This window comes from Carassius auratus, chromosome 10 (genome assembly GCF_003368295.1).
Source record: "Carassius auratus strain Wakin chromosome 10, ASM336829v1, whole genome shotgun sequence".
NCBI lineage: Eukaryota > Metazoa > Chordata > Actinopteri > Cypriniformes > Cyprinidae > Carassius > Carassius auratus.
This window is the reverse complement of record NC_039252.1, coordinates 20,282,350-20,297,670: the sequence shown is the minus strand read 5'-3', so window position 1 is coordinate 20,297,670 and position 15,321 is coordinate 20,282,350. Positions and strand designations below refer to the sequence as shown.

Below are 15,321 nucleotides of genomic sequence, written 5' to 3'. Positions count from 1 at the left end.
ACAAAAAAAGAAAGTCAGATTTGGAAAAACATGAGGTTGAGTAAATTAACTGTTTCTTGAAAAAAGGTTCCAGTTAAAAGCTAAAATGTCCATCATCTGACTTCTAATGTCAAAATTGAACTGAACATGATCTATGAGCTGAATGATCGGACCAACAGGGATGCTGGAAGAAAAAAAGCTCAAGTTGAGCAAAAGATCATGCGTACAGAGAATTGAGAAAGAAATCCAGATGTCCAGTGACACTTACTCTCTTGTGGGGAATCAGGTTTATTCTCTCTCTTCCGTTTCTTCCTCTTTCCCTGCGGACAGACATGATTTGGAGCAAATTAGATGTGTTTGATTAAGCAAAACTCCCCTGGCTGCCAAAAACAATGGAGGACTCCGAATCCCACATGATTTGCGTTAAACTCTGCATTCTGGGCTCACTTACGTAGTTGTCTCGCGCAGACCAGCCCGGATAAAGCTGAGAGTGCAGCTGCCGTTCTTTCCTGGCGAGTTCGTAGTATTTGGCCTGTTCCTCACGTGACAGAGAGTGCCACTGCGGAAAAAAAGAACATATGGTCAAATCTCCCTCCTTTTTCGTTCCTTAAAGGGATCGTTCACCCCCAAAAATGTACTATTTGATCATTTACTCACCCTTATCAATTTCCAAACCCAAATGAGTTTATTTCTCATGCACAAAAGGAAAGATTTCAAAAGTGTGCAAGTCATATGGACCACTCCTATTGTGCTTTTTGATAGCTCCGGCACTTATTTGTTGTAATTGCATGGAATGGAGCGACCAGCACTATCTTCAGAATATCTCCTTTTGTGCAGGTTTGGAATGACATGAGGGTGAGTAAATGATGGTAATTTCCATTATTAGGCGAACTGTTCCTTTAAGACAAGATGAAGAGAGACACACTAATGCATCTCAGCTCCTCTCGTAATGGAGTTGTAAGCGCTCACCCTCCTGCCCAGGATCTGGTTGATGGCTGCGCTCTCTTTCAGGGTGCATTCGGCCACTACTTTGGCCCTCATTTCCTTCATGTAGAGCATAAAGGCATTTAGGGGCTTCTTGACGTGAGGCTTCTTCTCTTCCTCTTTTTTCACAGGCACCGAGGGCTTTCTGTACGTACACAGATGGAGGCAAAGACGACGTCAGTTGGAGAAGAGCAGAGAAATGACGGCGAGAGAGTAATGGAGGACAGAGACTCACCCGTGTGTCGAGTTGCTGCCGTTGTTGGCACTGGGCTCCTGTTTGATGGCAGGTGACACAATGGCGGGGTGAGGGATGCCCGTCTGGTGCAGGCCATGAGGAGGATGAGGCACCATGTGAGGAGAGAAGCGACTGGATACCAGACTGGGGAGAAAGACAGATTCACAGTCAATAAGAGACAGTAACAAATAAACAGATAGATCAGATATTGAAGGTATAGATATGGATAGAATCGTAGATAATTAGATCGGCAAAAAGATAAAATGATAGGAAATGACAGATAGAAAGAGATGGAGAATGACAGAATGATTTATAGAATGATAGAGAGAACAATAGTTTGGTAAAATAATAGGAAGAATGATAAAGAGAATGATCAAATAAAAGGAAGATATATAGATAGATAGACACACAGACAGACAGATAGATAGATAGATAGATAGATAGATAGATAGATAGATAGATAGATAGACAGACAATAAATATATGCAAACGACAGACAGATACATACACAGATAGACAGATAGATAAATAGTTAGATACATAGATAGATAAAAATATATGCAAATGACAGCAAGAGAAAGAGAGAGAGAGAGAGAGAGAGAGAGAGAGAGAAAAAGAGAGAGAGAGAGAGAGAGAGAGAAAAAGAGAGAGAGAGAGAGAGAGAGAGAGAGAGAGAGAGAGAGAGAGAGAGAGAGAGAGAGAGATATCATCACACTAGAGAGACTATCCTAGGTAGCTGCATCTGGAAAAATCTTCTACTCTAGACTTTCAGATTCATAACAACTAATACAATAGCAGCATTGTCATTTTCACAGAAGAGGGGGGAAAACTGTGCTGCGATCTGTGATTTGCACACTGGTAAAAACACATTTCTACTGGAATATAGCACTTCACTGTACCACAAAATGAATGCAGAGAAGAAAGAGATCTCTCTTCTGCTACAGACCAACAAAAGGTGCACAGTCATAAGAGAAGCGTGAATGCAATAGTGGAAGATTAAAAGACAGCGAGATTTCACACTGACGTATGAAAACTGAACTCATCTAGCAACCTAAGGAACTTTTAAGCATTAACTGAAAGGAAAGAATATGATGAAATCATGCATTAGAGAAGTTTCTATTCATGGAGAGCTTCAAGAAGTGCTACTTCCATATAATAGCTAGCATATCTACAGTGATATGGTAGAGAGTGAAAAAATAAATATCTTACACCCTTCTGCAACACTAACACTAACTAAAATAAGTTTGGTTGGATTTGCATGCATATGACCATTATTTAACACCATTTTGTAAACCAAATGGCACGCTAAACAAACTTTTCCGAGTTATCTAATAATTTTGTTATTAGTGTTGAACATTGACGATTAAGTTTTACTTTTATCTGAGCCAGATAAAACAAACTCTGTTGCATTTCAAAAGATTTCCTTTCTGGAACATGGCACGGAGTTGAAAGAGAAAGAGAGGTATCAAGGCACCATTTTTGAGCAAGAAATACATCAGCAGTTTCCTGTACTAACTCTTCTCGGAGCCTTTGGGGAGGAATTACGCTGTCTGCATCTCATGTCTATTAATAGATACGAGTTTAACTATAAATCAGAATGTTGGTGCAGAAAAGAAGGTCTTGCCCTCTGTTACATACCTAGACATGGAGGCGTTCATGGCGAGTGCAGGGTAGGGGTGTCTGAAGCCCCCAGGAGGGATGGAGTACATATGTTGGCCTTGCCTGAAGATAGAAAAACAGCACTCAAACAACTGGCTAAAGCAAAATCAGGGACGAACAGATGCTCTTTTTGCTAGAAGAAGTTTTAAAAGTAGCAACAAACTTCATAATGCCATCTGCATGGGTGAAATAAGGTTGAAGTTATGCATTTAAAGGCCACAGGGTTCAGACTTACTGAGGAACCAACCATCCTAGAGGGTGAGGGATCTGTCCAACTGCCCCAGGAGAGAGAGGGTAATATGGAGACAGCTCTGAAGGGTGAGGGGTCCTTGGTATGCCTGAGGAAACAAAAGATGATTATGAAAACTGAATACAAATATTAAGAAAAGTCAATGTAAGGGTGGACTTCTGTGCTGCAACTGGCACCAAATCAAAGTGCAAAATAGTCTTCAAACACTACCCCTTTGTCTACCACTGCACTGCAAATAGATAGTTCTGCCCCAAAAATCTCAACACTGGTTTAGTCAGGCAGATAAAAAAAAATATGACTGCAATTGCATTTAGCGCCACTAGTGGCTTAAATAGTGACAAACTTAACCTGTAACTACTTCTCTCCCCATATTATTGCAATAAACCCCATCAAAACAAATCATGACTCAGCATCTCCGGATCATACTACTTTCTCTAAGCTTTAGCAAATGCATCTGAAGATTGCTGTTGGTGGCACTTACCTGTCTTTGGGTCAAGAATTTCCGGCGAGAGGTGAGAGGGAGGTGTTCCAGGGGAGAAGTGTTCATTGCTGTAGGTGATCAGCGGCGTAAGGGGATGAACATGATGGGGGTGTTGTACCACTGGAACCTTATTGGACTGAAAAACCAAATGAGAACAAGAAAGAGGTGAGGGAGGGGGAATGAAATAAGTGCATGTTTAAACAACCAAAAAGTCAACCGAAAAGAAGAAAATAGCCATTAGGGCTCATTACTCGTGAACGGTGCCAGAGAGTTTTAAAGAACAATGGGTTTCGGCAGCAGAGTTTACTTTTCCCTACTTCTCCCAAAGGAAAATAAACACCAGTTGGGCATTTGACCGGTAGCATAGGGGGTGGGAGAAATCACATCTAGCACCCTTAGCAGGCATTTCTCTCATGTAGCATATTAGCAACAAGAGAAAGATGTTTCCAGATGCCACTTGCCATAATCAACGCTAACACAGGCCTGGAATGTGAAGGGAAGTGGCAGTGATCTTGTTTACTACATCTGCCACAAGAGGCGGCCAACGGTGGCACCTGTTGTAACAAACCCTTCAGTGCTTCTCAAGGAAGGTTGGAAATATTTTAACAGATCAGGATGACTTTTGAGATTGTTAAGGCAGCACAATTTTGGAAACTGACAGGCAAGCCCACTCCTGAAAAAGCTATGATTCTGCAGAGTTCAACACCAACTCCAAATAAACACACCTTAAGCAGCTAATCTGGGTCTTCAGGTTTACTTAAAATCTTGTTGGAGCAAAATTGGAACTGAAGTCTGCAGGAAGGCAACTCCCTAGGAGCAGGGCTGGCTACCCCTGGAGCTAGGCTAATGTGATTTTTAAAAGGAAATATTACCTTTGAGTGCTGCAAGTACATGAATGAAAATTCTAAGCAAAGCAAGCTCCATTCCACATTTCAGTTTCATATTCTAAGATTTCCAGAAAGGGGTACATTATAGTGAGCATTAGCAAACCTCTACACAGTTTTCTCTTTCAGGACAACTAACATATTGACATACCAGCTGTTTGAAGAGAATCTTGCTATTAAATTGAGGTAAACTTTCGATAGGTTTACCACAATAATAACTCATCATTTTAGCACATAGTCAATAGAAGTTGCAGGAATACTGGAGGAACCTATATTAGCATATAATTTACTAGCATGCGTCCAGAACCCTGACCACATAAATATACCAGCAGGACTATAATAATATCAGAAGCAGCACTGCTGTGATGTGTACACAAGCCAATGCAAGGTGGCGAGCCGTAGATTGAATGGGGTACTTGTTGGCTCAGGATGTCACAAGGGAGCTAAAGTGGAGAATGCCGTCTTGTTTCCTCCCTGCTAACCTTCCCCCACCTCTATGTAGGCAGTGGGTTTGACCTCTGCTCCAACCAGCACTCTGAACATGAACAAGGCTCGCATTGAGACAAGACTGCCTCTCGTCTCCCACAATCCAAACACATCCAGATCTTTGGGTTGCCTCTCTATTCCTTGCCTTTCTCATTACATCTATCTGTCTGACAGTCTGTCTCTGTGTTTGTACATAATTTAGCATTGCACTAGCCAAGACAAGCTGAGCTTGGCTTCAGGAAACCCTGCAAGGTGCTTCAAAAGATTGTTTTAAAGATATGTCAGTACGAGGATTGAGAAAGAAAGGTAGAGGACAACTTGCACTATTCCTCTAAGTTCGTGTTTGTCCACTGCACTATGTTATTAGCTGTTGAGGCTAATGGTCTCTCTCTCTCTCGCGATCCAACTGCCAAGAATCTCTGCTGTGTCAACACGCCAGCCGTTTTGCCTTCGACACCAACATCCCAAGCGTATACTGCCGCCAGACTGGGCCCCTCGCCCCCTTTACAAATGGACTGGATTGGACCAGCTGACTCCAAACATCCCAAGGATCCATATCAACACTTGGTCGAGTCCTCCTGTTTGTTGTTTGAGTGGGCTCTTTACAACTAGAAGAAAGGAAGTGTCCACCAGATTAACACAATTTAAGTCCTAAATGAATGACTGGGGGAAAAAACTCAATGGTAAGGGTTGAAGACATAAGCAAGCTGAGTCACTGGGATCGGTAACGTAAGGACAATGGCATAACAACAACACTTTCTCAAATCACCCCTTCAGGTTGCAATATGCAGGAATCCACCTTTAGATGGCAGAACTGGGTTTTTCTTCAATTGTGGTCTGTCAACAAGTACCTGGATCTTTTTGCCTTTTGTTCAAACAAGTCCTGTAGTTCATCAAGGGCAGAGCATGATAAATCTCCCTAAATCCACTTTTGTAAATTGGTCTGTAGGAGGAGAAGACGCCTGACCAGCACAGCAGTGAAAAACAGCTGACAAAACACCTCACCAAACAGAAAAAGTGAGTCATTGTGTAAACATTGTTCCACCTATTGTATCACATAGTTAAATTACATGGAGTCCAGAGTTCTCAAGCACATATTTACCAAATGTGCCAGATCAGTCTTTCATTCAACGGCCATTATTTTATGAGACACTCAGAACTAAAGTTAGCCAAGCATTGTAGCTTTTTGAACAGTTTTCTTTGAGTTCTTTAGAGTGACTCTACACAAGGAGGTGTCGTAGCCATTTGAAACGACAAAAGTCACAACTGTACAAAAAATGCAGAGGCAGCGCTCTACACCTGCTGATTAATCGGTTGCTTTTCTCCGCCCACTAGCAAAGGAACCCACCCAAAGATGGTGCCACCACATGGAGCTGTTAAAACTGGAGCTCTCCTAAAACAAGCACATTGTAGAGTAAGAAGCAAATGTGGCCTAATGTTTTTCTTCTTCTTCTTTTGGCTTCACCTCCTCCATCTCTTACTTGAGTTACTGAGCAAATAGGCGTTTGAGCAAGAGGGATCAAGACACAATGAACTGCTTAAGCAGTGGAAGAATGAGAGGCTAAATACAGATTCAAATGAAGGATGAGGAAAGGACATGCCAAAACTAGCAGTATGAGCCAAATCATATGATCCCTAAAAAATGGGGCGCAATTTACAATTATCACCATTTTTTACAGATAAATGTCTTTGAATTTCATTTTAGCATCTCCATTAGGAACTATGTTCTGGGTTTTTATCAGTCGGCATCTGGTTTCATTTAGATTTACATCCTCATACTCTACCAGACAATGTAAATGAAGGCCACAACAGCATTAAATGGAAGAACTCAAATCACATGATTTGGTTTTTGCATTAACACGCAACACTTTTCCCATCAGCACAAACATCATGCTTTCACTATGACACATCAATTGTCAATGCCATTAGCATGCAATTTAAATTGAATTTCCATTTGTAATCTGATTTTTGAATCAAGATAAAGACTTTATTAGTTTATAATAAATTATTTAAACCATCCATTTCTTGACTAGACCTAATGTGCAAGTGTGCTTTCGAGACAGACAATAGCTTAGGTACTGGTTAGCCAAAGTGTGATTCCTGCATCGGCTGTTGCTAATATAAGTGTTTGCTAAACATGGCGACTAACTGTGAGTTTTAAGAACCAGGTTTTGCACTTGTGATATCACTGTGATATCATTTCATATCAGATACAAACTCTGAGTGCCTATAACTTGATCTGTTGTGTATTTTTTTCTGTGAAAGATTAGCATCAACTTTAGCACTAATGCACTGAAAAGCTGAAGGACATTCAGTTAGAGTACCTAGAAATCCAACTTATTTTCTATCTATGAAGAGTATGGGTAGTACCATGTGAAAACATCATGATAATACAGTTTTTTGGACATTAATATGTTATTCTTTGCAGTTCCTTACAGAACCATGATATATAAAAATATGGAATCAAACTGTACCATGGTATATTTCAAAGTACCATAGTATTGCTATTTGATACGTGAACCACGGCACTGTTACAGGACTTTTTTGTATGATTCTGACTGAATAAATAAATCTCACAAACAGCTTACAAAGGGGTTGACAAGTCTGAAGTTCCCACAATGCTGCACACATCACCTGCCCCTCCTCTGTTCTGGTTTGATGTATTATTCATGCGGCCTGGATCCTGATGTATGGAAGGCGATGTGAAGAGGTGGGCTTGGTGATGCAATATCACCCCTTGCACACATTCAGAGGGATGCCAATGGAATGCTAAACAAACCTGGTTCCTGAATAATTGAGCCTTTTGGACCGCTCTGGCTCACCCTATTAGCATGTGTGCCTTCTGGACCCAATCTGTGCAGCCACAGAAATGGTTTCCACAGGTCATTCACACCCTCTCGGCAGCCTGGTGTTATTTCAACAGCCCCTGCCATTCATTAGAAACACAATAAACCCTCTAGCATGTCACCTAAATTATTTACTGACTCTAATTAATCCTCCGATCACAAGAGATTCCCCCAGATCTGCATGCCAGAAATTAATCCCCAATGCTAACATCTAATGAGGACGCAAAGTCAGTTTTTCTGACGGGTAAACAGTAGCATTCACTGTTTCTACGTTCTGTTAAGGACAACATAATATTGATTGTTAAAGCAAAGTCAGCATCAACAGGCTTCAATGGTCAACTCATCTCCGTATAATTGGATAGAAATCCCCCCGCTGCATATTTGCAGTCAGTCTGGAGTCCCCAAGCATGATAATAGGCGCTTTATGAAACACATGCTAAGTAAATAAAGAGAAAACAACAGAGACAACAGGCTTAGTGTCCCGGTATTACTATCAGGTCATCGTAATCTTTGGCCTGAGAACTTTCAATTGGATTCTCGTTTAGACCGAACTGACCCAAAGGTCTGTTTGGGAATCTCTTGGGCAAACGCTCTAATCTTTCCGCTCGGCCCACAGTCAGCGATCACTTTGTCACTGTGGCAAAACCTCAATCATTCTTTGCTGACAATCTCCATGTTTGGAGGGTGAAAAAAAAAAACGTGTCTCCGGAATGGATTAGCTGCCATTTGGAGCGAGCATTCCTGAGGTTCTCCGCTGTGGTGTCTGGAAAGGGTGTAGCAGGTCAAAAGTTGGGTCACATGAGTAGTCGGAGGGGGTGGAATGGCATGAAAATAAGTCTGTTGCTTGTTGACACTTATAATGACAAGCTTAAGCCCTCGGCCTAAACCAGGTTTCGGCTAAAAGTTAGTCATGTTTTTGTGGGAAAAACGGTTTCCGGATGCTCATTGCGAAACGAAGTTACGCAGGCCACCAATGTACCTATGCTCCTAAGGAAAGTTAAACAAGCCTATTCAGTTAAATACCAATATATTGCAATATTTTATTTTAGGTTTAACAGTTTCAGATCAAAATGTTACCTTTTAAAGAATTTGTTTTCTAAAGATGCATATAATGCAAAATCACAACACAAGGTCTACACTCAACTTATCAAAATAATTTTTTGTTTGCATTGTAAACTATACAGAATATGAAGTTGCTGATGTACTTACTAAGTGCCCTGGCGTTGATGATCTGGAGTCTTTAAGGGCTGCCGTCCCGGGAACATCAAGAAGTGGCCATTTCATTTGTAGATACTGCAGGGGACAAAAGAGAACGTCACAAAAAATCATCAACACATGCACCAGGTTTTCTACATGTCACTGTATAACCAAAAATACTTCTATTATACTTAAAAAGTGCTTAATAAACATATAGCGATGAAGAAGAATTTGTTTCACCAAAACCAGATTTTTCCAACTTTAGACAGACAGGTCGAAAGTCAAGTTTTTGAATTAAAGGAATACTCAGTGTTAAATAAATGTTTGCCACAGGAAATAATTCAGACTCATGTTAAGCACCTGGATGAACATTTTATGAAGCTACAGTTGTTTGCCCAAGTATTTCTGTAGACCTGTAACCTGGTATATTCATTTTAAATGGAATGGAATGGAAGAAATCCATTAAATGAACCTCTGAGTCATCCACAGATTCCAGCAATCCAGCTGTTCTTAGTCTTAATTCATTTGAAAGCTGTGGAGATGAACTCTGAGTGCTGTTTAGCACCTGGGAGCATTAGCTGGAACAGTTTGGGGAACCGGGACAGGAGCAGTCTAGCCCAAGGGAGGGAGCGAAACGTGAAAGTTAAATACGATTTGGACTGCAAGTCCCAGCATAGTAAATGCCCAGCTGGATGGATAATATGTGTGTATGTTAGTATGAGGAACAGCTGGGAGGAAGTCCCATAACGCACTAATAGAATAGGCAGGGGCTTCCCAGAATGCATGGAGCAGAAACAAAGATCTGATTTCTCTATTTTTGCCTCTTTATAAAACAGTAAAAAAGCAGAAATGACGCTGTTAGGGTGAGCGTGGTATGCAATGAGAGAAGGAGCATGGAGGAGGCATGCAGTGATGAACGACTGGACTTCCTATACAGGGGGAGACGTTTATTGTGGAAGCCCTCGTAGCTCAGTGTATGTGTGTCAAAGTTTGATGCCTTTCGGCTTTTCTGGGGCCCCTCGCATCCAGCGCTTATGATTTTCAGGAGCAATTCATAAAATCTAGTTTTTTTATCCCTTCACGGAGCTTCCCCACTTGGCTCGGTCATCTGGTTTGTGTAGAAGTCAAAGCGTATCAGACGTTCCTGTGGAGTCATCATTCCTGTATCTAAGCTCTTGAGTCTAGGGGCTGAAAGCATCCGCGGTCAGAGTGAACATATATACCTCAAAAACTCTTTTCACAAACCAAATTTATAGTTCCACTTAGGGGACAACATAAATATAGACAAATCCTTATATATCAATGTCCAAGCATATATACTACGGGTGGGCTATATGATCAAAATCTTATAAATATGGTAACAGATTATCAAAATAAGGGTATTTTTGCCTAAATTGCGATAAATAAAATATTTTATATATTAAATAACCATTCCTGAATATTAATAATCCAGTAAATTAAATACTTACATAATTTTTTTTTTTAAATATATATTTAAATGTAATGGATGCAAACAAAAGCTGATTATTCATTAAAACAAATACATTTGGCAACAACTGCTTCACAGTCAATGATATGCACACATAGTCAACACTAACTAATAATACCAAAATGGTGTAAACCCTTGTATAGGCACATGTTTTAAATTGTCCAACCCTGCAATACTTAAACAACAAAATCTCATCTTGCGTAACCCAAACATGTCCTAAAATCAAACTTCGTGGCACGTTCGGGGTTAATAAGGCTTTGTTTCTCACTTTAAACTTCATTCATCACAAGCGGAATTGTTGTGAGGAAGTTTGGATAAGACTGTGGGCTAAAAATGGAAAAGACATTATGGTCCGGTGGACGGGGTTGCTGGGTTTGGTGGTGCGGAAAACAAAAGCAGTTTATGAACAGGGACTGGTACGGTTTCCTTACAGCTGGCAGGATGAGCCGAGACCTTGTGACCTGTTTATTAAAGATGTTGGGTTCACTTTCACCTTCCGTTGTCTGTAGTAGAGTTGATAAATGGTAGTCGCAAGTTAAACATCTAATTTGGCCCGACAATCAAGATTAATGTTCTTAAAGGGACAGTACACCTAAACATGAACTCAGTTCACTCCAAACCTGTTTTCTGTGTTATTCTGACGAATGTTAAACAGCTCAAAATATCTTTTTTGTGCTCCACTGAAGAAAGCCAGTCATGCAGGTTTGATATAAGGGTGAGTAAATGATGACAATTGACATTTTCAGGTGAACCATCTTAAAGGGACATCTGTGGTCGGCTTTCAGAGGGCATCTGTGAATGGTTTTTGATAGGAACCACTCTGAGGAACGTCTAGTTCTTGTTGGGAGCCTTACCCTGTTTCTGGTATTTGCAGATGCAGTTAAAGTGGACGGATGACTGAAATAATACAATCTACCTTCCTCATCATAACCGCCATCACCTGACTGAAAACTTAACATACTATCATGAAATACAATCTCCGTTTCGCCTTGCCACACAAACTCTCAGACTACCCGGGCTGCAGGGACCTGCGCACTGCTTTTCTGGAGACACAAAGGGAGACCGGCCAAAGTAAACAGTCTTGTGGTCTGGGGATTTGTATTTGAAAGCCATAACTCTAGGAGCAGATGCTTATCAATATGCAACACTGACTTCATGTTGACAAGAAAAATGAAATGGTGCACAGACACGAAATCCTCAAAATACATGTCAAATTTCAGCGACGACCTGCTTAGCAACATAATATAATCAAAGCTTTGCCAAGAAAATCAACAACAACAAAAAAACATATATATTATGTAAGAGCACCTAATCATAACCACCAAAAGCCAATGTTTTTCTTTTTTTTCTGCAAACTCAAAAGATGTGGTCCACCAACCAGGGTTTTATACAGACCGACAGCAACATTTAGAGAACAAGGTGGCCAACATAATACAATTAAATTATTATTTTTTAAATTGTGTTGTATTTTTAAATTGTATGTATATATAAATGTACTAAATACTGACATTCACAAAAAACAACATTAAAGTAAAAAACATTTATTCTTGCTATTCACAGAAGTCTTAAAATGGCCAAATATCAAAAAAATAAAAATAAATATAAAATAAAAAATTTTTCTCGATACCAATAATCTTAAGAAAATGGCTAAATATCATCATAATAATCTGGCTTATAACTAATAAAATTATAAAATAAAATAATAAAATTGGTGTCACATCACTTCGTGCAGGCTGAGACAGAAGACAGTTCTAACCAGGTTCGTGCGGTTTAATTTCATAAATCCACCTGGAGTGAGTTTGTAGCTGTCTGCCTGATGTCAAGAGCTCACAGAGAAAGATTGAAATGCTGCTTAAATGCTTTCTGCACAGCTGAGCCAAGATGTTGGGGATCTTTAACAGGATTATGACAACTTAAAGCTTCACAAATATCAATCCTGACAGTCACATGCTAGACGAAATGAAGCGCTCTGTCAAAACAAACAGAAGACGACACCTCTTTAAGGAGATATCTGGAAGCCTCGGCATGTGCTGCTGCAACCAGAGATTTTAAACGCTGTACCTCAAACCTCAAGACTTCCACAAAATAACACCATGTTCTTGGAAAAAGGGAAAGAAAAAAACTAATCCGGAATGGGGCGGAGCCAAGTAGGTCATGTCAATCATTCAAAGCATGGCCTACATTTCTCCATGATGTTTCCACCCATTCCACACACACACACACACACACACACACACTCTCACACACTCCACTAGAATGTAGCAGAAAGCTGGTGGCACACAAAGGAATCTATTAAATCTCAGCTTCAGAACAGTTAAACCAGACAAAAGGCTCTGGATTACGTGCATGTATGCCTATGGGCAGTGCCCTTATGCGGCCAGAGGGGTCTGACATCACCTGACGCATTTATTTATGCAAGCGACACCTCTCGCTGCTCTTTTCACTGCCGCCAGAGGGAAAGACAATAGAGGCGGTGGTTTCCAGCCCTCCTTCACCACAGGTCGGCATTCAAGCCTATTGTTTGTGTAAGAGCTGGGAGAGTTTCCAATAATGAAGTAAACAATTCATAGGCAAACGACACCCCTATCTGTGCTAATTAGAAATTAATTTGTGGGCAAAGGACAGGAATTCTCGACCGCCTCCAAATATAAACGAAAGATCTAGATGGGACAACAACAGATTTGAATAACGAAAACAAACAACATTAACAAGCAAAAAATGTTGTAATTATGAAGTCTGATTTAAGAGATTAAACTCGGAAGAGGAGGAGAAGCTCATTAAAGCAGATTTATCTTATTATAGGAACAATAAGTGGTTGGATTGCAGAAATTTAACCAACAAATCACCTATTCATCCACCGAACAAATTAGGAAGTAATTCAGAAAGTTTCTGGGAACTTTTAGGTACAAAGGATCAGCAGACACTAATTTAGTTAAAAGGAATTGGATCCAAAGCCACAGCATTACAGAAATTACCCGAAACTAAATATTATTCATTTTAGGTCAAAAAAAGGTCATGTTATTAAAGTTTAATAATAATAATCATCAATATTAAGGATGCACAATATAATAAGGCAATATTAGGGTTTGTCGTATTGTTAAATAAGAGATGCATCTCTGATTTAAATTGGAAAAAATATAAATACATATATATACATATATAGTTAGTTTTTGCTAACTTTTTAGTTTAATACTAATTTTGTAACCTATTTTATTTAAAGAATGTCAATTGTAGATTTGAAAAATAATTAATAATCATTTATAAGATTAGTTACTGTAATTATCATATAGTTCACCTTTTTTTTTTATTAAGTATCAACTGTTAAATGAAATAATCAACTCTAAAATAGTGTATAATTTAAACATCCTATTTTTCTATACCATTTATGATCTGTTAAATTATCGGCTATTATTGTTGAAAAATTAGGTTGAAATTCAGTGCATTCTCCAAAACTTTTGCTTATAAAGCCAAACCAAGCGCAAATCATCCTGATGCATTGAAGCACTTTTTTGTGGTTTGTTCCTGTAGTTCAGTGGCACTGGCTGACCTGCCTACATTAGCTGCGTTAAAGTGCCTCTTTTCATCAAGCCAGTGCCTTCCACACAGAACCGGGCTTCAGCCTCAACAGGAAAGACTCATGACTGACAGTTGCTCTCCGAGTTCCCATGGATACTATTGTGACCTCACTGATAACACTACTCCCTCCATTCACTGCCTACTTAAAGAACTGGTTCAGAGGTCAGCCATCCGGAGACCAGGGGTTTCCATGGCAATGTGGCTCATTTAGGGACAGCAACAGAGACCAAGTTTGCATTCACCAACCGTCTGGTTGCAGAAGAAAAAAAAGGAACTACCTTTGGGAGACACCGTCAGTCTTTTTTCTTCTTCACAAAAACACTTTGGATGCACAAGCTAAAATAACATTGTTCCATGAAATATACTTCAAATCCACATAATGCATTCATTTCTTTGTAATAATTTCAAGAGAAAGGCACAAGCAAACCTTGACAACGTGAGGAATAAGAGTGTTATTGTGGCGCAGGACAAAACAGTAGGTCAAATAAAACCCAACACATAATTACGACCACGAGAAAGTAATAAGCTGTCTGTTGGGAGCTCTGTTTTTCTGCAAAAGAGAAAAGCAGCCACCCTCCTTAAAGTCAATTACAAGTCAGTTATGTGGTTTCCAGTATTTCGGTATCTGCTTACAACACTGCAGTCCAAACTATACCCAGGTTTACGATGAACAGCCTGGGCTTGTTAACCCACAAGCAGCCAAGAGGGATAACAAAACCACTTTATGACCGAGAAGTGCTTGCTATATGGTAATCTACAACTTATCCATCCAACTTATGGTAATAACTATATTTTGCAATAATAATAATAATTATTATTATTATAACATAACTTAGAAATAAAATGACCAACAACAATGCAGGCTCTACTTGAATAAGACTAAGTGATGCATAGGATATGCATCTGAAATCAGAGATCCAAATGTGGTGCATTGGTCCTAACGACAGTTCAAGATAAAGTAAAATAAAGAAACCTTCATCCTTTTCTCAAATGCTAAGTGCATAATGAAGACAAAGAGCTTATTGTGTTCTCTTGGTAGACTACCTCCCCCCAGCGCACACACACACCAACTCAAACTTCACCCCTTCCCCAATACACCCCTCCTGCTAAAACAAGTCTCACCAGCGACAAAAGCGCAAAAAAAAAAATCATGTCACCCGATTGGATCTTAAACAGCAGTCACTGCAGTTTTCTTTGTTTAAAGCAGATTAGTTGACAGACAAGCTTTTCTCCATACAGAGAAGGCACAGTAAAT

General features: G+C 39.8%; 1 protein-coding gene across 1 annotated transcript in view; it reads right to left on the bottom strand.

Annotated features, from left to right (window-relative positions):
* Positions 1-15,321, bottom strand: part of tcf7l1a (transcription factor 7 like 1a) — a 29,387-nt gene that overhangs the window by 1,467 nt on the left and 12,599 nt on the right. The window contains exons 4-11 of the mRNA XM_026274332.1: positions 9,014-9,097; positions 3,589-3,724; positions 3,093-3,195; positions 2,837-2,920; positions 1,199-1,342; positions 949-1,108; positions 431-538; positions 248-299 (exon numbers count right to left, since the gene is read on the bottom strand). Coding sequence (XP_026130117.1) covers positions 248-299; positions 431-538; positions 949-1,108; positions 1,199-1,342; positions 2,837-2,920; positions 3,093-3,195; positions 3,589-3,724; positions 9,014-9,097 — 871 coding nt within the window. The remainder of the gene's footprint in view (positions 1-247; positions 300-430; positions 539-948; positions 1,109-1,198; positions 1,343-2,836; positions 2,921-3,092; positions 3,196-3,588; positions 3,725-9,013; positions 9,098-15,321) is intronic.